General features: G+C 38.8%; 4 protein-coding genes and 2 long non-coding RNA genes across 16 annotated transcripts; 4 read left to right on the top strand and 2 right to left on the bottom strand.

Moving 5' to 3' along the window:
• Nucleotides 1-190: 190 nt before the first annotated feature.
• LOC124203844 lies at nucleotides 191-4,799 on the bottom strand. Of its 8 annotated transcripts, none has more exons than XR_006878633.1 (13): nucleotides 4,278-4,795; nucleotides 4,099-4,201; nucleotides 3,888-4,034; nucleotides 3,709-3,779; nucleotides 3,391-3,637; nucleotides 2,855-3,312; nucleotides 2,746-2,788; nucleotides 2,399-2,663; nucleotides 2,101-2,332; nucleotides 1,291-2,031; nucleotides 1,075-1,226; nucleotides 832-1,006; nucleotides 191-774 (listed from the first exon to the last, which is right to left on the bottom strand). It is a non-coding gene; the product is annotated as an uncharacterized LOC124203844 (long non-coding RNA). The 8 variants fall into 8 exon arrangements; XR_006878634.1 differs by having other exon boundaries at nucleotides 191-769; nucleotides 4,278-4,794; XR_006878632.1 differs by having other exon boundaries at nucleotides 191-769; nucleotides 2,399-2,788; nucleotides 2,855-3,307; nucleotides 3,709-3,829; nucleotides 4,278-4,799.
• A 78-nt stretch (nucleotides 4,800-4,877) lies between these two features.
• Nucleotides 4,878-9,157, top strand: LOC124203810 (blood vessel epicardial substance-like). The gene is made up of 10 exons (XM_046600671.1): nucleotides 4,878-5,053; nucleotides 5,306-5,390; nucleotides 6,506-7,070; nucleotides 7,289-7,306; nucleotides 7,388-7,545; nucleotides 7,620-7,722; nucleotides 7,814-7,954; nucleotides 8,028-8,160; nucleotides 8,404-8,615; nucleotides 8,811-9,157. The coding sequence occupies exons 1-9, from the start codon at nucleotides 5,005-5,007 to the stop codon at nucleotides 8,610-8,612; spliced, it is 1,461 nt and encodes a 486-aa protein (XP_046456627.1). The 5' UTR covers nucleotides 4,878-5,004; the 3' UTR covers nucleotides 8,613-8,615; nucleotides 8,811-9,157.
• A 129-nt stretch (nucleotides 9,158-9,286) lies between these two features.
• On the top strand, nucleotides 9,287-11,752 carry LOC124203840. 2 transcript variants are annotated; one of them, XR_006878624.1, is made up of 3 exons: nucleotides 9,287-9,806; nucleotides 11,323-11,438; nucleotides 11,532-11,752. XR_006878624.1 is itself a non-coding variant. In XM_046600717.1 (3 exons), the coding sequence occupies exons 1-3, from the start codon at nucleotides 11,004-11,006 to the stop codon at nucleotides 11,648-11,650; spliced, it is 312 nt and encodes a 103-aa protein (XP_046456673.1). In that variant the 5' UTR covers nucleotides 10,971-11,003; the 3' UTR covers nucleotides 11,651-11,752. The 2 variants fall into 2 exon arrangements, 1 of the variants encoding a protein (XP_046456673.1); XM_046600717.1 differs by lacking the exon at nucleotides 9,287-9,806 and adding an exon at nucleotides 10,971-11,080.
• A 1,842-nt stretch (nucleotides 11,753-13,594) lies between these two features.
• On the bottom strand, nucleotides 13,595-16,293 carry LOC124203847. 3 transcript variants are annotated; one of them, XR_006878651.1, is made up of 8 exons: nucleotides 16,153-16,293; nucleotides 15,865-15,945; nucleotides 15,420-15,781; nucleotides 15,263-15,331; nucleotides 15,075-15,175; nucleotides 14,532-14,611; nucleotides 14,345-14,465; nucleotides 13,595-13,922 (listed from the first exon to the last, which is right to left on the bottom strand). It is a non-coding gene; the product is annotated as an uncharacterized LOC124203847 (long non-coding RNA). The 3 variants fall into 3 exon arrangements; XR_006878650.1 differs by having other exon boundaries at nucleotides 15,865-15,950; nucleotides 16,153-16,287; XR_006878649.1 differs by lacking the exon at nucleotides 16,153-16,293 and having other exon boundaries at nucleotides 15,865-16,116.
• A 1,489-nt stretch (nucleotides 16,294-17,782) lies between these two features.
• On the top strand, nucleotides 17,783-19,609 carry LOC124203824. The gene is made up of 4 exons (XM_046600695.1): nucleotides 17,783-17,983; nucleotides 18,099-18,182; nucleotides 18,254-18,587; nucleotides 18,661-19,609. Exons 1-4 carry the CDS (start codon nucleotides 17,855-17,857, stop codon nucleotides 19,134-19,136), a joined length of 1,023 nt encoding a protein of 340 aa, XP_046456651.1. The 5' UTR covers nucleotides 17,783-17,854; the 3' UTR covers nucleotides 19,137-19,609.
• Nucleotides 19,610-24,978: 5,369 nt separating this feature from the next.
• Nucleotides 24,979-26,744, top strand: LOC124203820 (blood vessel epicardial substance-like). Its single transcript, XM_046600684.1, has 5 exons — nucleotides 24,979-25,566; nucleotides 25,646-25,803; nucleotides 25,876-25,978; nucleotides 26,055-26,295; nucleotides 26,374-26,744. The coding sequence occupies exons 1-5, from the start codon at nucleotides 25,066-25,068 to the stop codon at nucleotides 26,490-26,492; spliced, it is 1,122 nt and encodes a 373-aa protein (XP_046456640.1). The 5' UTR covers nucleotides 24,979-25,065; the 3' UTR covers nucleotides 26,493-26,744.

The raw sequence follows: 26,744 nt of genomic DNA, 5'->3' as shown, positions 1-26,744 counted from the left end.
TGCTTCTGAAGACGATGGCGATCGAAATGAAGCTAAACAAATTTTTTAATGAATAAGACGGGCATAGAATTTTAAATTAAATTTTAGTAGAATTTGACGAGCGAATCGACGATTCGCGTGAAACAACGACATCAACCACATGACCTGGAAAGACGAATTCTGTCATGTCTTAGAATAAATAAAAAAAGGGTTTCTCCAACTTTGTTCATTTCTTCATTTTCAGAATTAATTGCAGTATAAAAACATATTAGTAGAAATGTTGTCCAAAGAAATGTTGTAAATGACCACGATACTTCTACTGAGCCATGGCTCAGCTTCTGAAATGACTACCATTCTTCTCTAGATAGGTCTCCGCCATCAATAGTTGTTGTATCCTCCTCTTTGAATACCTACGCCATCTGGATTCAAACGGCCTGATGGAGGCTGATGATGCGGTGGTGGTGGATGGAATTGTCCAGGATAGTTTGGAGCGAAATGACCTGGTCATCCTCTTCGCTTCTGTCATAAGAACCGGGAGGTTCACCACCTCCTCGATAGTTGTTGGGATCAGGACCTGGACCCCAACCGCCAAAAGTTTCCTTCGCCATGCCGATCACTCATTTGTGGAGGTGGGGGAGGCGGATAACCGCCTTCCATCCGCATGTCGACTTCAATGGGCTGCATTGTGGGTCCTCCAATTCCTATATAATGCATTCTTCTTCATTATCCATAGATTATGGTAGACCACCCCACGCTTGATCTCCACCTGGTGGTCCGTGATGATCTCTCCCTATTCTTCGATCCGAAAATTAGTTTAAATGACATGACCTAAACTTAAAATCATGAGCGTACCTCTGCCTGGAGGTGGAAGTAGAGGTCCACTTTGATTAAATCGGCCCTGATGGTGCTTTGGCTGAAAGTATGGTCTATTCATTGGGCCTTGGCTATGAGGTGGTCGAGAATGAAAGCGATCTGGTTCATGATTGCTGTTGCAGTTCGAAAGGGGAACGATCCCAATTTCCCATTTCTGAAAAAAATATCCGACAAATACATAAGTTCAAGTTCATCATTTTTTTCCTACTATTTAAACCAAACCTTGAGGTGGACCACCGTGGTGATTATAGTGGTTATTGTGTTGCTGCAGTTGTTGTTGCTGCAGTTGTTGTTGCTGCAGTTGTTGTTGCTGCGGTTGCTGTGGTAATTGATGGTGGTGGTATTGCTGTTCAGCTCCTGGTGGTAAAGGATGACTATTCCGAAATTTAGTACAATGTCAACAGCAGAAGAATCATTTACGTATATAAAATTAATTACCTCTCTGAGGGAAGTCTCCTAGAAAATTCCCAGTCGGTGTTAGACCAATCTCTGATGAATGACCCCTGTTGTAGCACGTAGAGACGTCCAGAACAGGTGTTCGAGAGCGCGGATAAAAATCGCCGTCGTCCAATTCTCGATCTTGATTATATTCGCCAGTTGGAATTATTTTGGGTTTAGTTTCCTCCTCAACAGTCACTTTTCAAGCCCATTGACGGTAGAACCTGATTTAATTCTTCTTCGCCGTGACGAATGGCTCGCTCTAACTTTTAATCAGCTTCGATGGACAGTATCGCGGCGTCCATAATGACTGCAGTCGGGAGTGGGAAGTTGAGTAACAGGTAATGACTGAGCCGTGTCGAGCAACAATGCATCCACTTTGGATCATTGACAGGTATGTCAAACAAGGTCAATGATGCGCCACCCAACTGTTGCATTCCCAAGGCAACGGGATCAACACCGAGGACGTGATCCTCTTCATCAGATGGTACACCAGATGCTGACGATAGGCTGGATGTGAGTAAGGTTTTTTACTAGCTCTGCTCTTCTTTCATTGTGCCTGGAAGTAACGTGGAATTGGTTTGGCATACGGAACGTTCGTGATGGGGTTCTGCTAATTGCTCCACATCGAGAGCAGGAATCATGCCTGCTCTTAATAAACTGAGGCTATCCGTCTCCGCCTTCTGCTTCCGCCTTCGATTCATCTGGACAGGAAACCAAATTCCTACAAAGTGTTTTCGACTAATTGAAAAAAAAAACTGTATTGTTCAAACTTTAATTAAATAAAGCAATCGACTATGTTACACTTACCCAGATGAAGATGGGCAATAGGTTAAGAGTCACTTGCTCGAGACGACTCAGCTGCTCGCGTAACTCCATGGCAGCTGGAGACTTCCTCACACACTGCGTTCCAAACAGCAGCGTGAGAAATCACTTCGGTGAGTAACGCCTCACGTTTCCTCCAACTGAGAAGTCTTAGTATCGATTCTGTAAAATAGCTCATTGTTTCGCTGTGCGAGAGATAAGAGTGGATCACCATCGCCTGGAATAAATTAACAAATTCGTTAACAAAAAATAAACGCATACCAGGACACAATTTTAAGTAAACCTAGAAAAATCCAACTCAGACGGTTTCCAAGAGCAGTAAGCATGGTGTTGGAAGCTTGAAGAGCAGGAGAAAATTTTCGGTAAAATCGATGGGCCATGCCCGGAAAAAAGAGGCGTGTAAAAGAAACGACGAGCCCAAAGCCCCAAAGCTCCAATCGAATGTTGTTTTGTTGCACTACACACAAAAGAGTGTTCGGAATTTTTTGTAGAATTTGTTGGCGTTGGCCAAGAGCCACGTTGGTAAAATTTTCGCTTCGCAAGTTATTCTGAAACAAAGCATTAAAGCAACTTTCGTTAGCTGGACTTCACTGATGATTTCACACTGCTTAACCAACGCTTCGATGGCACCTAGATCGAAGAGTTCCATAGTGGGAGTAGTCAATTAGGAAACCTAAACAATCAACAAGGGTTAAAACTTTTATCGACTAAACGAAAACTATACTCTTCAAATTAATACCTGAAGATTGACGGAGTTCAACAGGACAGCAATTTTGGGTCGAGATCGCATGATATTTTTGTACTGTTCCCAGAAAAAAAGAGCCACAAAGCAAAGATCTTTCAGAAATATTGCCCATCGTGACTATTCAATCGTTTCATCCACTTCGAGAAAAGTGTGATGAAGACCCTTTTCCGAGGCAATTTAAACTTCGACAGCTACGGCTTTTAGCAACCAAGTCATTTGTGAGAGCTGCGAAAATTGAGATCTTTCCGGAGCAAACGGATGGGTGACGCATTTTCTCAGCAACATCCGACAGATTAGGATGAGAACAAAGCAAGCTGGTAGAGGAGTTTTTAGGTCACTTCAAAAGCACGCGAATTGGCATCAGCAGAGTGACCATCTGCGAGAATATTTATCTCCAAAATCCATGTGCATGGAAACATCTCCGAGCCTGATCGCGGATTCCAGCTACTGTTCTGTCAAAACACAGAACACCATGAAATTACTGGAATACAGAAACTTGCATTTTTATTAAAGAGGAGTAGGACACTTACTTGCTTAATAGAGCCTGAATGCTCAAGCCAAGAAGGAAATGTGTGAAACTGGCATAGGGAAGATTGACTCCTTCACTAAGAAGATTGAAGATGAAGATTGAAGAACAGCAAGCCGACATCCTTGTCCATCACAAGGTTTTTTAATTGATACTGAGCTTTATATGACAATTCTAATGGAGCTAGATGTATCATGACTTCATGGAGGTGTTCCATATCTAAAGCTTCTAGAAATCTGAATTTAATGTTGCTACAAATAAAAGAAGGAAAAAATTAGAAAGAAAAGATAATAAGAGACTTAAACTATCAGAAATTGCATACCTGTTGTCAGAGCGAAAGGTATGGTACACAAGGCCAGGATCGATTTTAGGATCAATGTGGAATTGCAGCAACTGATGGTCGGATAATTTATGCAGAGCAACAAGAGCATGTTGGAAAGATTCTGATTTAGTGTCACTAGGATCATGTGGCTTTAACAACAAAAGAACAGAAAGTTTTACTGTTTCCAGCTCTTCCATTCCAGATGTAGGGTGTGTAAAGTCCAAGGCACAGAAACTTTTGACCACGACATGAAGCAGGAGAGCGAACAAGTTGGAATCATGCAGACATTCCACTGAAAGATGATACACTGGTGGTTTGCATCGAACCTATACGGGAAAAATGAAAGCATACAGAAAATGTTTAGATGAAATCAGTTTAATTATGATTTACCAGAGGGTAATTCAATGTAGGAGTTCCGATAATCATCCACACTGGGTTAGGAATTCAAGAGCAAATTTTTAAAAAATATCTTTGAAACACAGACATTTATAATCTAAGAAACGAAAACAATATTATTAATAACGATTTTTTAAAATAACATGTTAAACGTTAAACGTAAACAAACAAACCTGACGTTTTTCTGTTCAAGGTGGGTGGGGATCTCCATTTATACAAGGCCGCCGGACAGTTGTAAAAACTGCTACCCAAGAACCCAACTCGCTTCTTGAAGGCCTGCAAACTATAGCTTTTGGGTTGACGCACATCAAAGCCGGGAAAGTGAGACCGTTCCACTTTGAATCGCTGTGTAAAAAATACAGCTATTTGTATATCTTCATGTGGTCTATTTTGAAGACCTTTCTTTGTTTAATCTCTTTCATACAAAAATTTGCGTGATTGGTAACACATTTACGTAAATTTTGTGTTAATGTTTAGTGTCGGTTTGAATTTCGCAGTTTGAATTGCAGCGGTGGCGTTTCGAAACTGAGCCCCGTTTGAATTAGAATCGCTGTTTTAAAAAATACAGCTAATTTATCTTCGTAATATGTGATCCATTTTGAAGAGATTTCTTTGTTTAATCTAATGCATACAAAAATTTGCGTAATTGGTGTCACAATAACGTAAATTTAAGTGTCGATATTATGCATTTGAATTTTGCAGTTTGAATTGCAGCGGTGGCGTGTCGAAACTTAGCCTCCTTCGACTGTGACTAGAATCCCTTCGGGAAAATGTGTTTTAATTCTAAATTTTGCAGCTGTCTTTTTAGAAATTGGCGAAGTGCATTCCGACATTTACAGGAAGACAGACATTGGAGAAGATTGCCGGGATCATCCGACTCTTGACTTTGCCGGTAATCTAATGAATCAAATGAGTGGCGGATGTGAGAAAAAGGCGTCGTTCAAATACTGTGACTATTTTTTAATTGACTCTTGTTGTGAATTTGCACGATTTCCGGAGAGGAGAGCTCAACTTTTTTTTTTTTTTTTTTTTCTTTACTTTTTATCACTGTCTGGTAAGTGGTTTTATGCGTGTCCCGAATTTCTAAATTAAAGTCCCTGCGGCAACGCCGGGGGGACTAGCCGGCATTTCTAATTTGGATACTACCTACTAACGCTTTTCCTTTTTTGAAATTTTTTTGATTTAATGGACAAAACAAAAGCGGAAGGAGAGAGGAAAAAAGGAATGGACGAGCTCACCAAACCGCATGTCGTCCCTCGATCATTACCTCACTGGGTGTTCTCATGGTAAAAATTAAGTGTATCCCAACAAAACAATTAATTTGAATGTCTTACTAAAGTTCGAAAAAACAAAATAATTCAGCTCCATTTTTCAGCCAAGTCACTTATTTTTGAAAAAAAAAAAACTAACGCGGAAATCGTTGTTGGCACGAAAATGATGTTTCGGATGCCGCCAGCCAGCACAGCCAGGCCAAAAAAGAACCTGCGTTCCATATATAGTCGCAAAGTCGACTGCTGGCTCCCCTTCTTCTTCTTCTTCTTCCCAAAGACCAAAAGTTTTATTTCTGTGGTATATATACAACACCCAGCAGCAAGCTAGCCGCCATCACAGAATGACGCATTCCAAAAGAACACATTATTTAGCCCGACTCGGAAAAGAGCGTGAAGGGAGTCCAGCCGAAGAGGGATAGACACGAGCTGTTGGGAGAGGGGGGAAACTGCTATAGCGGAGGGGGGGTCAAGGTTAAAAATCTTTACTATGCATATAATCACGTAAGAAACTTTTGCTATCCCTCCCCTCCTTCTTCTTCCTCTTATATTCTGGATGTTTGGCGTATGGGCTGGGCTCCCCTCCGGTTTCCCAGCACATCGGTTCCTTTTTGTGTTGTTACTGACACACTCCCAGGGCAACAGCCAACAGCACGAATGGAAGAAACAAAACAGGACACGAAGCAAGTTCAGCAACTCAGTCTATCACGCGCATGCGTCGACACAAGTCCCCCCGGTTCATCGGTCTGGTCTCTGGTGTGGACAAGGAAAAAGAAAAAAAACAGGAATAAAAATCTGTATAGCTGACTAATCATTTCGACTGTGAATGTGCCCTGCAGTACTGCTCTCGACATCATTTCTCGTCTTGTCCAGTGTCCACCACCGTTGCAACAACATGTAACGTAAAAATTGAAAGGTGCCAATCGAAATTTTCTCTGTGAAAGTGTTGAAACATTTTAGAACGTCGTGTGTGTGTGTATACTGTTGATTCCTGTCACACGTGGATCGATATTCGGGACCAACGTTGTCTTACATGTTATTTAGTGTTGTTTCCTAGTTTGTTTATATAGAAAAATGTGGCCGAGAAGCAGTGGATTGATTTACTTGTTGGTGATTTCTTATGTGATCTGCAGTGCTAACGCCGAAAGAAAAACACGACCGGATTCGTCCAATTCCATTGGAGATGGTTCAGCAGCAGCAGCAGCTGAAGAGGAAAAGTCAGACGTTTTCAATCACGAGCTTTTACTTCCTGGTGATTCTACTGGGAGTCGCGGTAATCGATCTGAAGATGAGGCCAGCGGCGATCAGGATTTGTTTCAATTGGATCGTCTCAACAACTCGACAGTCGATGGCATCAATGCCACCCAGCAGCAGCCAGCAGACTACGATTGGAGTGCCGTTTGGCCTTACTTTAACACCGGTTGCCTGGAATGGCTGCCCATCAATCACATCTATTTTCAGCTGGCCAACAGTTTCCTCTTCCTGTCTTACCTGGCGCCGGCCGGACTTTATGGGCTCATCTACCTGCGATTGATGTTGGCCATTGGCTCGGCCTTCTTCGCCATCTGGGGATGGTTCATCCTCTGCGCATTCGACACTTTCCTCTGGAACGCCTTTTTTCTACTCATCAATGTTGTTCACGTTATTTACCTGCTGTGCTCCTTGAAACCCCCCAAATTCGACAAACAAGTCGAAGAGGTAAATTATCAATTTTCTAAAATTTTTTCCAGTCGATTAATACCAAGCTATGTTGCGTGATTGTAATAATAATCGGCTACTAGAGCTGTTGAATCGATCGGATCATTTTAAAAAAGATTAAAAAAGTTTCACGTTCTGCACGGCACATACGCATCCATCAAACTGTCGATCGATCACATTTCTTTTCATTTCTTCTCTCTTTTTAAAAAAAAATATAGCATTCTCAATGGATAATGGTGATTATTCACATCTCGTAACATGTAACGTAATGACGAAAATTAATGTAAATTTCAATTTGGCGACTTTTATTATTACAGGTGTACAAAACCATTTTTCAGCCTCTGAAAGTGTCGAAACAACAATTCCAAAAAGTAGTCAACTGCATGAAACTTATCAAGCCATTGAAGAGAGGCGAGCATTTCGCCGTTGAGAAAGTCACAAGAGTGGAAACCCTTTCACTGTTGCTGTCCGGAAGGTATTTGAAATAAATTGAGGATAATATTACGTTACATAGATAATGTGTTATCATAATTTTTTATTTTTCAACAGCATGTTGGTCATTGAAAATGGGAAAACACTTCACGTCCTTCACCCAATGCAATTCCTGGACTCGCCCGAATGGTTCGGTGTCTCATCTGACGATTTCTTCCAAGTAAATTATATTTAAATTTCACCGTGAATAGAGATATAAGAGCAACAGAGGAAACGGACGTTATCATTTGATATTGTGGGGTTTTATGTAGGTTAGCATCCGAGCTTGTGAGGAATCGCGTGTCTTATTATGGCATCGCGATAAATTGAAATTGATCCTGCTCACCGATCCTTTCCTGCAAGCCGTTTTCGATCACATTCTTGGCCGAGATGTTGTTCGTAAACTCACTCAGGCAAGAACCAGACAGCATTTAATTAACTATAAATGGGGGCCGGCAAAAGTAATTAATCTGATATTTGACACAGATGAAGGAGAAGATTGCCAGTCCCACTAGTGGTGGCGGAAGCCCATTCAGATCCAGCAACCTCATCAATAATGGATCGTTCATCGAAAATGAGAAATCTTTAACTCTTCCAGCTGGCAGTTCTAAAAATTCTAGTGAGTTTTACAAAACAATAATTGGCTTATTTCAATTCCGATTTCTTTGCACTATTTCAGAGTGTGTTAAACATACAAATTTATTTCTGATTTAAACGCATAAGTTATTATATAGAAAAACTAATCAGTTGCCTTGATGACTAAAATGTGAGTGGGTCTAATAATTTTTGCCCGTTTTTATCATTTCTTCTTCTCTTTTCTTTTCTCTTTTTTTTTAAAATTCTGACACAACAACAACGAAAGTGCATGAGCATGGGCTGAAGGTAGTACCGCCGGAGCAAATGTCGCTTTTAGACGAAAGTGTTCAAAGCAAAAAGATGAGAAACAAAAGCGGATCAACTTCTCCGGCGCTAAACACTCGTAAATTCATTGGCAGCCCAGCCAGCATCAACAGCCCGACTGGTCGTTACGACTACTCCATTGTGCAGCATCTAGACAGCACTGATATTTAATAAGTATTGACTTATTATTACTTTTTTCTTTCAAACGTATTTACAATTGAGTTAACATTTTCTCTTGATTTTTTTCACACGAGTGATTGCCTGGAATGAACCAATTTTAAAATTTTTATAAGAGCGATAATTGTATCGATCGTTAATTACTAAAGAAATGTTCGTTAATTTTTATTTTTCATTTAAAATTGATAATAGGTACTCCTTGCTTTGTCAGGCGAACCGATCTAATGTACTGCCGAAGATTCTCCAGTTCAACTGTCGACACTTACATTTCTTAATTGCGTAGATCTTTGGTTTTTATTATTTAATTTCAGCAATGTTTTTACGCATATTACATAGTATGAATAATAAGTTGCGCTTAATTCGAGTGAAGCAGCACAGAGGAATCAGCACAACTACAAAACCCGGTTGCCAATTCAATAATATACAACTGAAAAAGGAAGATGCTACTTGATTTAATTGAAATTAAAAAAAAGACTGGTGACATTTTAATTGATGATATTTTATTTCGTGTATCGTGACTAATAAACAATGAATTCAAATATGATACAAATAATTTTCGCGCTTTTCTTTGAATTATCAATTATTCGTGCAAATGAAATTGCTGCCGATAAAAGTTCTTATGTTGTCAGCCCAATTCACTGTTCAGAATTAAATTCAGACGAATTTTTTTTTTAAATTTTTTGACAGTAAGTTTGTTGTCAACTGCAAGAAACTAAGAACTAAGAATGTTACATAACACCGCATAACACCAGAACACGGGCTGGCAGCCGGGCATAAGCCCTGACCCTGTGGTACCCTCTTGTGACTTGTGAGTGTAATGCACTACAAGGAGAACCCCAATTAAAATTCATGAGCTGAACTTATTGATAGAAACTATGGAAGATTGCTGAAATTTTAGATTGATAAATTGGCAATTAATTAATTATCACCGCCAGGTTACTGTTTACGTCATAAATTTGCTTGGCTTCTCAGGGAAGTTCGTCTGCATTAAAAATGGCGTCGGCCATGTAAGTTCGTAAGCTAGCCCGTGAGGTTGTTGCTGCCAAGTGCCTGCCAGTTTAACAGTGTAATAAAGCTTGACATTGACATCATAGGAAGTTTACCGACTGGCATCATCACTTCATCACCTGAGCTGATTCCACCGAGGTTAAAAAAGGAATACCAAATTCATCAAAATGGAGGCAGAAGGTAAGAACTTTTTTGTTTCTGTCGCGAATTTTAATTTTAATTGCCAATTGTTGACGAGTGCACGTGCCCCAATCGTGGATGCATTAGCAATTGTTTAATTAACTATAACACGAAATGATTTGTATGTTGTTCTCTGATTTATTTGAAACGTTGGTCGTTGCTGTTCATTTTCATACCGAGCGAATAGATGGCGCGTCCGTCACTCTGTCGATTTCGGCGGGCGAAATTCACATTTGTAAATTAAAACCGAAAAAGTGAAACGAGATTCGTAGGGGGTGAAAGCATTTCATTCTCAGGTTGATTTGATTTAATTTCGAGCTGCGATCATAGCCTAATAAATTTAAAAATTTGCATTTTTCTTTTGGTAAATATGGCAATCATAACGAGAATTCAAGTCCCCCGCCCTCATTTTAAAATGTAGATACGCCAATTTGTGTTCAGCGGTGAACAACTATAATGCGCGTATAACCGTGAAAAGATTTTTGAAAATTCCAATCCGTAAACGAATTAGAGGCAAATGAATTTTCTCCCATTTCTTGTCCACCCTGCATTTTGAAAATCTGGCAAGCAAAATTTGTTTTTTAAGTTGTCGCGTCTAGAGTTTTGCCGATAGAACTTTGAAACTTGGCTTGTGTATTCAGTAAAAATCCCTTAATGAATAACAATCGAATGAATTAATTGTCCCCCTAAAATTCCCTCCCCCAATTGTTGGTGTCGCATTTCGGTTCGTGTCGCCGATGAAGTTGAACCTCAAAGGGACGCCACAATTTCCTCTTCCAACATGAAACCCGTAAAATGGGTGTAGTGGACACCTTCGTCGCTGTCATACACATCTACCGTCACGATTTTGACCTGGCTGGAACTATTATCGGAATCGTTTGCCATTTTCCCTGGCCAGCAATGTTTCATTTTTCTTTAAATTTAAAACTACTAAATATCCTCATACAAACAAATTGATGCAGATGTTTACGCAACGTTTACAAAACTTCACCTTTGGTGGTTTCCCCTATTATAAAACTACCGGCAGTTTTGCTGTCCGAAATTATTTTCGGGATCGGATTGCTTTCGAGTTGCACGACCGATAGGACTACTACTTGCTTTTAAAATTCAAAACTAGATGGCGTTTAGTCGTTTTTTACTTCTACAATTGCGTCTTGTGTTTTTGTTGCTGTCAAGCGTCAAGACGTATTGTGCTTAATGCTTATTGCCGAAATTAGTATATATAAAATAAAGCCATTTTGTTCACATTTACCGATACATACTGGTGATTTCAGGTAAAAAGATGCCTTATAAAATTACTGTTTTGTCGATGAAGTCTTTCACAGTGGTTCAGCAAACCAGCATAACATCTCGCGGAGCATAGCCTATTTTTACTAACAATATTCAACCATAATTTGATTCCTAGGCAAGTCCATAATTGTAGACTGATCACCATAGTTGTATGTACATATACATATTACACACGTCTCTATATTTTACTATTCCTAGATGATCATGTGTTTTGTTGTCCTGTCAGATTGTATTTATGGATCGTGGAAATTACCAGTTTTCACTACAAGTCCCTTCCCAGTTTTCACAACTTCAGCTGCAGAAAATCAGCTTTACGGCATAAGTTGGGAATGAGTGCAATAGGTAAGAATAATAAATGATAAATTTTTTACCACATCAAGCAAATTGGTGGCAATAAATTATAAACTAGGTGATTTAATATTGTTTACTTTACAGGTTCCCTTGGTACTTCTGAAGCAGTTGATGATAGTGTTAATGAAGTAAGTGTTATACTCCATTCTCATAAAAAAAACGTGCAGAAACTTCCAAACAGCAAACAGGTGCTGCTATTTTAGTCCTTGTCTAAATGTGTAGATGAAAACAGTTTGTGGCATTTATCAGAGAATAAAATGGCAACAACCAAGATTGTATTTTATTGGTTATCTTATCATCACAGATTATATGTAAGTTATGTTTACATAGAATTTTGAGAATTTTCATCATGTTGACAGCAGTTTTGATTACTTTTTGTTTACTTTTATTTAGATTATGCTTGATATACTGAACGAGTGAACGGGAACCATCTGATTTTCTGTCCAAGAAAAAGTAATGGTAATAACACGGTCGACCGATCGGTGTTTGCTAACCCGTTGGCTGCTACTTCGAATTTCCTTCTTAGACTTCGGTCCCGCTCTTAACTTAGGGTATTGCTATGTGTCGCTTCCTTCTTCCTTTAAATTTGTTGTATTATGAAGTAACATCCATTCTCATAAATAGTTAATCATGCGCCGTCATGCGCCGCTATTCAATATGGATTATTGAATCCATTGGTCCTGACGATAGAGACGACAGCTCAGCGATGACTGAGTGACAGCCTGCGGAATTGTCTACCGTTTTTCGTCGAAGTAGGCTATCTGGATGTTCTTTCAAGAAAAAGGACAAGGACTATACGGTCAGCAAGGTCCATTGGTTGCTAACAGGTTGGCTGCTACCCTTTAATCTCAGTTTTCACTTGCTTACAACAGCCCTCTTAATTTGAGGTACGTCTTCTTGTGGCTACAATTTTGTTTGAATCTTATTACCATCCAAGTAAATGTTCATTCTGTTTACAGGACAATCCTTTGCTGCTCATCGTGGACTTCATCCATTGGGGAAAACCGACGAGAGATTGCTGGAATTTAAGACTGATATAAATTGTGTAGTTGTTAGTTAACTTACAAGTGCATAATATGGGCTCCCTTCTTTTCTGTGGCCCCGTTTCCCTAACTAACCACTAACCAACGCCCGCCGGTGGTCACTCACCCGCTGTGAAACCAGGAGGAGGGGAGGGCTCTGGTCGAACGGGGACTTGGAAGGCGCATGATCTGTGGGTCATGAGTCTAACCCGGAAGCCTAGTAGTGACTAATCGCTCCCCAGTAAAACTTGCCTCGCACTCTTCTCTCCTCTTCCATTTCCAGGTAATCTCCCTGGATCTACGCCGACACTGCATGTGCGAGTTTTAGCAAGCAATCCGCCACCCAATTTGACAAAAAGTGATAGTTTGTTTTCACGGAAATTGCGTCAGACGGTTGAAAAATTTCTAGTTCAACAATCTCATGTAGAAATTAGCATCTAGTCTACTGGTGCAAATTGCGATTCTTTAAGCTTGATTAATTTAGGTGATGTGTTAAAAGCTAATGTGGGTAGCTAAAAAATTGAACTAATTCCCTTTTTCAGAATATTTTGAAGAGAGATCACAAGAAAATCTTAAAACAACAAAGTGATCTAAAACCAAAACATTTAGAAAAAGTGGATTAGTTCAATTTTTTAGCTACAATAGCTTTTAACACATCACCTAAATTAATCAAGCTTAAAGAATCACAATTTGCACCAGTAGACTAGATGCTAATTTCTACATGAGATTTTTGAACCAGAAATTTTTTAACCGTCTGACGCAATTTCCGTGAAAATAAACTATCACTTTTTGTTTAATTGGGTGGCAGATTGCTTTCTAAAAAGCCTCGCACAAAATAAATTGTCTTGAACCGGACGCTCTGTTTAATGAATCGTTTATTTTGCACATGTTCCAGAATGTTTTTATTTTTATACAATTATTTTATACAATGACATTTTATTTCATATAAATATGATTATAGATATACAAGAAGTGTGTAAATATGATGTTGGAGATTGTGGGGTTTTAGGAATGGATGTGAGTGGATGTGATGGGGTTTGAGGAGTGGATGTGCAAGTGGAAAGTACGGGTTGACAGGAAGGTATAGGTTTACAACAGATTTTATCACCAAAAACTGCATATTCATTAAAAATATACCTCACTTCTTTTAGTAAATCATAACCAAATACCCCACCCCAATTTCCCCCTCATTTCCCCATCCTGGACATGTTTATTATTTGTTTGACATAAACCTCCCCGTATTACTTTTTTTTTTGTTCCTTCTCAATATATAAAGGTAAACTGCGAAGACACAAATAGCAATTAAACACAATATTGGATGTCACTTCTGTAGCACAAAAGCAGCACCTTGGATGCACAAGGAACAGCAACTTGATGCAGATATCTTTCACCGCCATAGGCTGCAACAACACGCCACATTGGACAGCAACACCACTGCTACGTAAACATGAACCTATAACCGAAGTAAAATTAATCTTCAGCATCATTGGAAATGCTATATGAAATTTTAAAAAATATGCTACATATCACTTCAAATATTCAACCCTAATATTATTTGGCAACATTATCTTATACCTATTGGGGAAACTTAAATTAACAAATATACATGAAACTAGACAACTCATTTAAGATTTAAATACAAATGCATTTAAACTTTAAAGGATACTCTACAGTAGAACAAATAAAACAAAACTTCTTTCAGAATCTGCCTTTCTTGCATACAACAAACTCCCCTTTAAATAATCCATAACAGAACACGACCCTGAAGGAAATAGCTGTTGACTTGACGAAATCCCAAAATGTTAAAACTAGCCAATGTATGCAAAGCTTAATCACATTGTAATTATAAAATCTATAACTGGATAAGATTGTCACCTTCAAATAGTGTAGGGGTTCATGATGTTCACAACAAAGGTAAATGTGACTTCCAAGCAGCCTGCACGATTTGATGGAAGCCCTAGATTGGATGGCTGAAGTTTCTTTCATTAAGAGGTGCCTGCAATCCAACATTACAAATGTTATGATCCACATGTGTTTCAATCAGTTTAATTGTTAATTTTACCATTGTAAAAGCAGAATGTTACTCAGCTTCTCGACGTGGTCGACAGCATGGTTTCCAAGTCTTTCAGCATCAAAATTCGTCTACAAATAAAAAATGAAATTTAAAAACTTTAAGATCACCTTCACTACACATGCAATAGAATTCAATTGAATCAATTATACCAAGAACACATATTATACCTACATTATATTGCTTCAAATAGAGACCCAAATACTTTCAGCAACATTATCTGTTCCCTTTTAACAAAAAAAAATTTTAACTTGAAGACTAATTTGAGATTTAATTACAAATTCATCGAACTTTGGAGTACTCAACAGGGAAATGATTCTCTTTCAGTATCCATCTGGCTTTTCCAACCAATTTCCCTTGCACATCCATAACTAAATACCTATGATAGAAGGACAGAGAGAGACGAAGAGTTTACTTGATGAAATCCCAAAATGTTAAAACTAAACAATAGTGACAAAGCTTTCCCTGAAAACTTCTAACGCTTTACTTCTAACTAAACATATTTTAATTTTTAAAATTTGAAAAGATTGTCACCTACTTGCCTTCAATTAGGGTACATGTTGACTTTAACAGCAAAGGTAAATGAGATGTAGACTACACGATAGGATGAGTGAAGCTCCATATACTAAAGGTGCCTGCAATCAAACAAAAAAAATATCATTATCCTAAATTTCATCAGTTTAATCAACCTTTCAGAAAATTGTATGTAAAATGTTACTCACCTTCTGGACGTAGACGAATTGGTGGACACTGGACAGCATGGTTTCAAAATCTTAAGCTTCAAGATTCGTCTATGAATAAAAAATGAAATTTAACACTCGGGTAACTCCACGTGAAATCGTATCTTCTATTACACCAAGAACAGTATACCAAGAATACCAAAATAGTTGCAAGCACCCACCGTCCGCCAACCCGATCCAACTGTTAGACATCACAATTCACAAATTCTAAACAATCAATTTGCCATCAAATATACAGTTAACATCGAATCGAAAACCCAATCGAAGGATAATGGCGTCCCTTACTCTTGTAGCCACGTTTCAACTAACAAAGCAGATAACAAAGAACCATGAAGAAGGTAGGGGCTAAACGGCTACCTAGCCTGCGCCCAACAACTGAAGATAAATCTGGCCGCCAGATGTCCTCTTCTGTGTCCCAGATGAACGACTGAGCGGACGACTGAGCGGAACGCGGGAACGACTATCTTTGCTTTCAGCTCAAAACCCCGGGTAATGCTGATCCTATAAGTTTAAACGGAAAATGAATGAGAAATTTATCACAAGTTAAAAGAATCTTATAATATTATGCATATCCAATTATTTACCGAGAAAGCACGATCGAATCACAATAGTTGTTCTGTGTGTTGGAGGAGGATCGGGTGTGTAAACTTCGTCTAGGGCCGATCCTGTCCTTTAAGTATTACTATTATTTAAGTGTGTCAATCAATGCCACTACACTCAATTCACTGGATGCAAGATGGAGAAGGAAATCGTAGTTCCCTTTATTAAGGTGTAATTTAAGGGATAAGAATTTCTCTACAAAAATGTTACCACATATACCGGTGTATGCAATTTCAGACAAACTTAATCCACCCAATAAATTTCCTATTTACCTCTTCACGCTCGCGGTCCTAAGCAGTCACATTATCTGGCTGGAGATGATGTAATCCTCCGAGTCTTTAATTCTTGGAGGAGAACACAGAAATCCTGGAATCTGTACTGTTCTCTCGCGAACGGCTGGGAATAACAGAAACAGTCCGGGAAATTTCGATGAACGAATATTAGAATATATTAACTTGTGCATTTTTTTCCAGGCTCACCTAGTGTTAAAGATCTCCAACTTGTTTGATCTACTTTTCCATTCCTTGGATGTAACGTCTCAACTCCCCTGCTTTCACGCATGACTGTATAACAGTCGGTGTAAAGTAAATATTTTTCAGCTTGGATTCGCCTACATATTTTCACGATTTTCACTTTGCGCAAATGTCTTAATCATCAACGATGGAGTGAGTGGACGAAAAGCTGTTACATGGGCATCAGAAAGAATCGAATGTAAATTCAAGTGTTATCGAACTAGACGGTGTTGTCGCATTGTCAGCAAGTGTCCTTCTCCATTTACAGTTTTGTGTACACTCCTCCAAGCCCTTTTCAAAGAGATTAGGAAAATTCGAACATCTCAACAATTTTCAAACACGATACATCTCGTATGTGCCATCTAGTATTGAAATTGAAAAGTATGTAGTTCGGGCAAGAAAGTGCTGGTAGTTCATACAACACGGGTTCGGGACAGCCAAAGATAAGATTCTGTTAGCAACAAGCCGTGTTAACATGGTTTTTTTGCGGATTTTTGGCAGACATATAAATCAAAAGAAAATTGCCATATTTTTAATAACCGACTGTGAAGCGGTAGAGACTAGAATCGCAAACGCTGTGGACCGTTCTCAATAGACCGGGGAATTGTGGGCGTTGCTGATGGTGTTCACTGTTCAGCTTATATAAATCATTCCAATGTGAATAGAAGGGAGGGCGAGATTTCTCTATAATCTCTTAGCTTATTTTATTTGTTTTGGCAGAGCCATTGCAGAGTAAATGGCTTTGGCTTTAGTATTATTATTATTATTTTTAAATTAAAACCTAGGCGGGAATATCAGATGACATTTCTGATTTATCGTCTATATGGACTTTATTTGCGCCTGCGGAAAAACCCAATTTGAATGGATCGAAGAAGATGGAAATGATTTACTGCAACTTAATTGCCAATCAAAATGGTACGACGAGTTTTAATTTTACTTGTTATTGAGTTAATTAAAAGTTAATCAAACGATGGTTAATGCGAATCACGATCGGAGCACTCGTCAATCGACCATTTCACTTCAATACAAATTTAAATTTTCCTTCACCTACAGTAATTGTTAGCTTTCTCTTTTTAGAATACTTTTATAAAACATAAAAACGCGGGTTATAACTTATAAATCAAATTCATTTGAGTCAATAATTGATAACAACTTTTTTTCCTTTTCCCTGTTTGACCATGTCCGCAATGTAATCTCCACTTCAGTAAACATTAGATTGTCTATAACCACGTACAAAACAAATAACATCAGACCATGAGACTGACATTCAAAAATTCTAATCGAAAACTTATCTTCTTTCGACAGGGATTATAAGTAAACACAAAAACTCGCTTATCTCGATTTTTCACTAACCTTTAGTCAAACACAACAACGAAAACACAACAACGAGTCGAACTATATAAATTGAAACGCACGTCCAGTTGGAAAACAAAGTCTCACTATAATTACGAAAAACTAAAGAATGGCGCATTTTTCTGTAGTTTCACTCACCCAAGTTGTTTTGCTGTTGGTTTTCATCTGCTGGACGCCGAGCTCGACTGGCGCTGCCTTTTCCTTGGAGGAAGAATTCCTACAACTGAAGGAAAATTATGTAAGAATTTATTTAAATTTCCTTTTCACGCGAGACGCTTCTGTTGTCGACAGTACAATTCAATTTGTTATTTTTTAAGTCTTATTGTTAATGTTATTCCATTTATTGCTAATAGATTCAAATGAAACAACTCTTTGAATCAACAGCGATTGAACAGCAGGGAAAAATGACACAATTGGAGGCGCAACTCGAACTAAATGTAAGTCCTATACTTTTAAGTTTAATTCAGAGTTTCACCGTGGGTAAAACACTTTTTGTTTTCTATGATAGAATGAACAAAGACAAGATTTGACATTGAAAGTAACTCAATTAGAGGCCAAAAATGTCCAACTGGAAGTCAAAATTGGAAAACTGGAGACCAAAGTTGAACAACAAGATTCGCTTTTAACTTCCCTTTCACGAGAGAAAAATGAACGTACAGCAGCAGCAACCGATTCTGTTCCAATCAGCAATAATCAATCGGCTATTTCCATCAACGGACTGCCATCTTCATGCGCGGATCTCAAAATTATTGGCCACGTCCTGAATGGATTTTATTCCGTCATGGGATCGGCGAAAATGGAATCCGTTTACTGCGATTTCACTAAAAACGATACCGAAACTGGTAAATGTTTTAGATTCTCACGGATTATTCAGCTGCAAGTATCTAATTCTTTAATTCTATAATTGATGAAAAGGTTTCCAGAAATGGATTGGATATGTCGGCGTTAAATCGGCGCCTGTCCATTTCTACGTCCAGAAAGGAACTTCATTTGGCACAGTAAACACTCCGATTAAATTCGATTTGGTGCGGGTGAACGAGGGAAATGCCATGGATTTGGCATCGGGGAAATTCACGGCACCACGACCGGGAATTTATTTTTTCTCTTTCACGGGAACGGCGAGTCTTTCAGCTTCATATTCTGTTTGGTTTTATTCTCGTCTTTTTTTGAACGGGAATGTAATCGGGTCGAGTTATGTTGAAGAAAATAACGGCCCCGTTGATCAATATAATCCGGTGACCCTCCAGTCGACGTTGAACTTGAAAACAGGCGATCAACTCTGGGTGGAGATTAATTATGGCGGTGGTTCATCGTATTTGTATGACAACAGTAACCGCTACACCCATTTCACGGGTTTCATGTTGGAGGAGGAAATTGTGGCGTCCCTTTGAGGGTTTTTGGGTTCAACATCCAAAATTCGCAAAATGAACGTCAACACGAAAATTTGGGGAAGGGAATTTTAAGGGGGAAGGGAAGATAATGCATTCGACTCTAATTCATTAAAAAATGGGAATTTCTTTACAAAAATTGAACTGTGGATGTAATTACATTGAAGTTTGTATGTGCAAAACTCTAGACGTTATGAACAAATAACCAATTTTGATTGCCAGATTGACAAAAAAAGGAAGGCCTTAAAATGGGAGAAAATTCATTCGCCTCTAATTCATTTTGGATTGGAATTTTCAAATAATTCTTTTACTGATGAATTCACATTTCAATTGTGCAATCGTCCAGGAAAAATCGCTTTTCTATCTTTAAAAATATGGGCAGGAGACGTGAAAACCCAAGAAATTAAAATTTCTCAATTTGCATCGCAGCTCGAAATTAAATCAAATCAACACGAGAATAAAACTTTTACTACGTATCTCATTTATCTTTAACAAATGCGTTTCACTTTTTTCGGTTTTAATTAAGAAAATATGAATTTGAAAAAATATAAAATGGATATTCGCTCGGTATGAAAATGATTGCAAAGAACAGCAACTGTCGCTTCAAAACGAGAGACCAACATGATAAAATACAATTACAATTTCAATCATGTCGTGTTGGTTAATTAAATTATTGCTATTGCATCCACTATTGGAGCATGTGCACTCGTCGACAACTCGCAGCATATAATAAAAAAGCTTTTACCTGTTGCCTCCACTTTGATGAATTCCGTTTGGTATTTCCCAAGTTCAATATGTCGGTGGTGTTTTCTTCATCTTGCCAAGTGCCAAGACTATTGCCAGGATAACTTCCTCTGATTACGTCGACGTCAATCTCACTCTCACTATAATCAAATGGTTTTTGAACAACTGCCACAACACTGTGAACTGAGTGACAGACCCACAGAGTTAAGTCTGCGCCCTAATTAACTACTTCGTAACTTGACGAGACTTGACGACTGACGAGTTTCAATTTTGATTTTGCACTGCAGACGAACATTTGTGAGAAGAAGCGGCGATGCCAATTTCAATGTAAATAGACTTTCTTTTCTTTCTCCTTTTTGCCAATGTAAAATTTGAAATTCACTTTTACCAATTTTGAATTGAATACTGTGAGTGAGATGTGACACAGTGACTCACTTGGCAAATTAAAACCGTGGTTGTTTAAAACACCAACAATGGGGTGTTCTGAGCTTAGCCAAAAAACCAGAGCCATTTAACAAAAAAAACAGCCACCAGAGTAATGGCTCTGAAAAAACTCACCATTATTTGTTTGTTTTTTAAACCATCTTCTTAACTACCGCTACCAAACACATAAGATTATTTTTTGTACCAGGAAACTAGATGCAAAATTTGACAGGAGTTGTTGAATTAGAAAAATTAGTAACTTGACTGACGCAGATTTCCGCAAAACTAATCCATGGCTTTTTGTCTCATTGCCGCAGTGGTGGTGGCGGGTTGCGTTTAAACTTGTGCAGAAGAAAAATCGTCTTGAAACGGACGCTCCGTGAAGTGAATTAATAATTATGTTTCTTTTCCACAGTTATAAAGGACATGGTTTGATACACATATTAATTTTTCATTTTAATCATGTATACATCCATTAGTTATCTAACAATATGGTATTGGAGGAATGGATGGATAGTTGGATGAATGTTCAGTTATAGGTTAATAAGGGCATTTTTCATTTTTAAGTATGGTTGCACAAGTGGATGTGTATGGGATAATATAAGGGTTTATCACCATCTACTACCACATCAGTATTAATTAAAATATCACCCTCTCCGATCCCACTTCTTCCTCGTTACTTCCCCAATCCCGAAGACAAGTTTATTATTTCCCCTATATCTTCACCTCTGCTTCCACGACGTGGTGACCAAGTCCAAGAGGAATAAGTCTGGTGGCGGGAATGTGCTAACCGGAAGCCGTATACAACTAGCGCCATGAAGAAATTGCCCAAGCCAAAAACTGAAATAAGTCGATGGCCTAAAAACTTAAAAAGTACAGGACTATTGATTTCCTAATGATTTCGTACTAGCGTGAGCACTACTGTTGTTGTTGACATTCAGCACTAAAGGTTCCAGCCTTCCAGGTGAATTCCGGATAGTACCTATAATTCATTTCAAGTTCATTATTTAAGAAGTAAAGCTGACTTTATGACGCGAAATTTCCAATTACCGAATATGCATGCATGAAAGACGGAGCAATGTTACAGGCCGCCTGTGAGTCACTAAATACCTTAAAATGTCGGCCACTAACTGCGTATGTAAATTTAAAAAATTCAAAATCCTTTTATCTTCGCTGTATGTTCTGCCTAAAACATAAATAAATTCGTAATTTTGAATCTTATGGCGGTTAGGTGTAGTCACGGCTCACGGGAGAAAGTTGAGGGCACTGCTCGTTGTTGAGTTTGAATAAAAGAGTTTCACATATTGCTGTGTTCCACACACCAGGTTCTTAGTGACAGGAGAGACAGAGAGAGAATAATCTAGTAGCGAGCTTGACATAAACAAGGAAAGGGTTGAGGTGGATGCTAAACAGCATCTCATCTGACGGGTGTGGGTTTTGCCGCTCAACACTCTCCCTCAAAACAAACAAACGGAAGATGGATTTATTCAAAAGAGAAAAAGGGGATTTAGATGTTGCTACTCAGTCGGTGAATTTTCTCCCTCCAATTCGGAAGTCGATTGTGCGACATCGCGCTATTTCTTGATGAACCACGCTACAGGGCCACCATGAAAGAAAAATACCTCCAGAGGTGGAACGGCAGTCATCTCGATCGCCGTCGAAGTTAGCGTTGGTGTATCCGATGAGTCCACTTTGGCTTCCAACTAGCCAGATTCCATAGTCCTGTCCGACGGGTTATGCAATGTCCGGTTTAGTCATCAGTGCGACGTAGAGGAGGGCGCCGACTGCTTCACGGTAGGGGTACGGAGAAGGCAGTCTTCTCTCCCTCGCCCTTTGAGACGTTGTCTGATGCGAGATGGACCCTTGGGTCGGCCGGGATCAACTTCGAGGGAAGGTCCGACATTAAAAAAAACGTTTACACAGTTTCTCAACCATGTGTGATCATATTGTTCGGCTGTCTGCAAGTTACATTAGGCCTGTTCCCACATAAACCATTAGTTCCTTTCATACACACTTGATCGGTTACCTGTGATTCAGTCACAGTCCATGTGTAGACAATGAACAATTTTCTCGTACACACTCGATCAGTTACCTGTGATTCAGTCACAGTCCATGTGTAGACAATGAACAATTTTCTCGTACACATTCAATCAGTTACCTGTGATTCAGTCACAGTCCATGTGTACACTCAAAAGATTTTCTCATACACATTCAATCAGTTACCTGTGGTTGGGAATCACAGTCCATGTGTAGACTCAGAGATTTTCTCGTACACATTCAATCAGTTACGTGTGATTTGGAATCACAGTCCATGTGTAGACTCTAAGATTTTCTCGTGTTCACAGACCAAGAGAAAAGTTCTGTCTTCAGTTTCGGCATGACTGCAAATTTTCATTACGGAAAATTCACTCCATTGAATTTGTGAAATCACGTTTACCCTCGGAATTCTGGAATCTCCAACATCTATTTTTACATTTAAATCTCTCCCTAAAATTGAAGTCGGAGATCTGTAGCAATGAAGTCTGCGAGCAGTTTAAAGACTGCATGAAGAATCATTTTACTTTATCTTAACTTAAAAATGGGGTAAGCAAACTCGATCAAAATTAAACGAACTTTTGAACGCATAATTGTTAAGCAAAAAATCGTAGATTGTACTCTCCCTAAAATGAGACTTCATCAAAACCATGTAAGCCTACCAGATCCAGCTTTGGCCTAGAAGGAGTGGTGGTCCGCCAAGGCTGCCTTCATCCCATGCAGTCGTGAAGTGGCGGTGTGTTACAATGATAACCTTAGAAGTTGTAAGATATAGTCGCCGGTTCGCCACACTGTCAAGGATCAGAATTCTTCTAAAAGGAATAACAAGACTAGCTGGGGAGAAATATAAAAAATAAGTTAAATAAGCCTAGAAGCACCATTTTGCCGATGTCTGATTGAATCAACCAAATAAATAATGATACACCAATATTGGCAATTAGCTAAAGGTCGTACAAGCAGTAAAAGAAGACTGAGAAAAATGTTACGATCAATAGCCAATTCTCGATTCCGTTCCGTAATGGCGTCCAATGATTATAGTAGAATTGGTGGCAGTTGGTTGATAGATTTTCCTCAGACTATTCAATCACGGCTGTCCGGCTGCTCGTGATTTTTCCTTCTTGCGTGGCTTCATTTTGCGTTGTTACACCCAAAACATAGATAGATGAGAGGTTAGTCACAAACAGGTCAATGGATTTGATGCAAAGTTTGTGAAGTAAACATCTGAAAATGGGCCTTCTTGAAACTTGAACTTGAAAAAGAAATATACACCTGCCTCTCAGTACAAGTCTCAGAGAGAAAAACAACATCAAATAACACACATCGGACAGCAGACCTGAATGAGATGTCAGATAGAATAATAAGAACCTGTTGGAGAGAATTAAGTGGTTACTGGTATCTAAACTAGTTTCTACGATAAGTAACATTTAATTGGTATTGATAATCTTAATGTACTCTCCCAGAGTAACAGGGAAAACAAATCAGAAGAGCTTTCTTCTATTTGCAGTACAGACCTTTCTTGGAAATTATATCTGTTCGATCACAGAGGGAAAAAAAATAGTTTTGCCTTCAAGATAAACAATATAACTTGTATGAAAACAATTAAGGATATGAATAGAAGAATAATAAGTAAAACAAATGAAAAGATGGGATAGATAAGGATCTTACACTTCGTACAAAGTTTGCTTGTACTTGACTGACTTATTCACTGCTTGCCCTTTTGACAGTCGAGGGGAATAGTCCATCTTCCATCTCAATAACAATATTCACATGATGTAATGAGAAATGGACTTATAAAACCTAACATTATGTCAAGAAAAAAATAAAATTATAAGAGCTTAGTGCATTTGATCATGTTCTTCACGACAGGCAAATGGTAGCTGCAAAAATAAGGATAACCATACTTTATCTCACAAACTTGTTGTGTTAAGAGGCTGTGAAATACAAAATATTCGCAATTAAGATTATCTGACACTTAAACAGTATTATGCAAATTAAATGAAACCTTGTTTGGAATAACAGTTCAAACCTGAAAATAGCGAAGTATTTTCTTCTCTCCTTTTGACATAGCCTACTAGAAAGCCAAACAACAGTTCAACTACTAGTTTGCGGAGATCAGTAAATCTGGGCCCATAACCTGTTGAGTTTGAATAAAAGAGTTTCACATATTGCTGTGTTCCACACACCAGGTTCTTAGTGACAGGAGAGACAGAGAGAGAATAATCTAGTAGCGAGCTTGACATAAACAAGGAAAGGGTTGAGGTGGATGCTAAACAGCATCTCATCTGACGGGTGTGGGTTTTGCCGCTCAACACTCGTTGCCAATATGTTTTCCCACCTAAGAAATTCAAATTTTATTGCAAGTTTGTTAAAGCCTACGGTTGTACTCTACGGTATAGTCTATCTAATTGGGAAAAAGGGAAAAGATCTAATAATAAATTACGACGGGAAAGTGCGAGGGAAAGTGTGCATGATGGAAAATGAAAGGGAAAAGAAAGAAAATTTAATAAGTGTGCGATTGGACGACTACACTGTCCCCAATACACGGTAGAATTCTATACAGCCCAATGTTCCAGGCAAAATCTCTCCAATACACTTTCTCCTGTCATCTTGCATCGGCTATATAAGACACGTTCTATAACCCGTGCCACTTTATTTCTTACCGGCTGAATTACAAGCTGGTTCGGTCCTTCTGTTTCTGTGATATTCGCCTTGTTTCGTCGTGAAAACAAAAATGTGCCTGTTGTTTCTTCAGTTGTGTAAGCCTAGTCAATTCTTGATTCTGTTGGTTGTATCGTCAGCATTTGTGATCGTCGGTGCTGGCGCCAGGAACTCTTGGACAGATCAGTCGACTTCTGCCAGCAACGAATCTGAGGTGATCGATGAATTTCCTCCAGCAACGGATGATGGACTGAAAGCGATGGACTGGAGTGCCGTTTGGCCTTATTTCAATACAGGCTGCCTGGAATGGCTACCCATCAATCACGTCTATTTCCAGCTGGCCAACAGTTTCCTCTTCCTATCTTATCTGGCTCCCGCGGGACTTTACGGACTCATCTACTTGCGTCTAACACTGGCCATCGGCTCGGGTTTCTTGTCCATTTGGGGGTGGATTATTATTTGCGCTTTCGACACTTTTCTCTGGAACGCTCTTTTCTTTGCTATCAATGCAGTCCATGCCGTCGTCCTCATTATTTCATTGCGACCTGTGGCCTTGGATGAACAAGTGGAACAGGTACGTATTACACGTAAATTAGTTAATACCATGGGGGATCACCTTTTGATCAATATTGTTGCTCCCATTCAATTCCCAGGTGTACAGAAACCTTTTCAAGCCACTGAAAGTGTCAAAGCAGCAATTCAATAAAGTGGCGAAATGTGTCATGTCCATCCGTCCAATCAAACGAGGCGAATATTTTGCCGTCGAGCAAGAAACAGCAGTAGAGACCCTTTCGCTTTTACTATCTGGAATGTATAAACAGAATTGGTTAACACAAATAACAGAATAACAACTAGTAAATAAGATTATGTTACTTTCTTTCAGTATGTTGATCATTGAAAGAGGAAAAACACTTTACGTTCTCTCTCCAATGCAATTTCTGGACTCGCCGGACTGGTTTGACGATTCATGCGACCATATCTATCAAGTATAATGAATAATTTTCCTGCTAAATAGATTAGAATGTATGATGTGAATGGTTGTATGATGGTTTCATTTAATAGGAGAGCATTCAAGCTTGCGAGGAATCGCGAGTCTTGCTCTGGCATCGGGATAAGTTGCAAGCGATCCTTCACAAGGATCTTTTCTTGCAATCTGTTTTCAATCAGATCCTTGGGCGAGACGTTGTTCATAAGCTGAGCGAGACAAGCCGCAATACGAACATAGTGAAAGCCAAAGGGTTTAGTGAACTGAATGGATCGACTAAGATCGAAAATGAGAAATCGCCAAATGGCAAACCCTCGGGTAAGTTAAAAAGAAAATCTGGTTTTTCACCTGACACTTTCTACTTAATTGCGGTTGTTAACGATGCCTTGTTTGAAGGAAAAGAGAACACGGCAAAGCGTGATCAGCAGGCACCGGAACAACTGTCACTATTAAACGAGACTGTTACCAAGAACGTTACGTATTCATTAAACAATAAAAGGCAATTCTCCCGTTAACACATAGTTACTACCTCACAGCACTGATGTGTACATCTTCAAGTATTACCATGTAACAGAGATTTCAAAACAAATGAATCGTAGTTATTCTTAATACTTACTTAATCGCGAATTCCGACGAATTTATCTTACTCAAGGTTCTCATAGAATTTTTCAAGATGGTCCTATAAGATTAACTTGTTCCATAATTGGGAAAGATTTTAAATTGAAATTCTTATTTCTAAGAATACACACATATTTCTTCAACACGTA

The sequence above is a fragment of the Daphnia pulex genome, chromosome 10 (assembly GCF_021134715.1).
Source record: "Daphnia pulex isolate KAP4 chromosome 10, ASM2113471v1".
Classification (NCBI taxonomy): Eukaryota; Metazoa; Arthropoda; class Branchiopoda; order Diplostraca; family Daphniidae; genus Daphnia; species Daphnia pulex.
The sequence above is the reverse complement of the archived record's forward strand: the minus strand, read 5'-3'. Positions and strand labels throughout refer to the sequence as shown.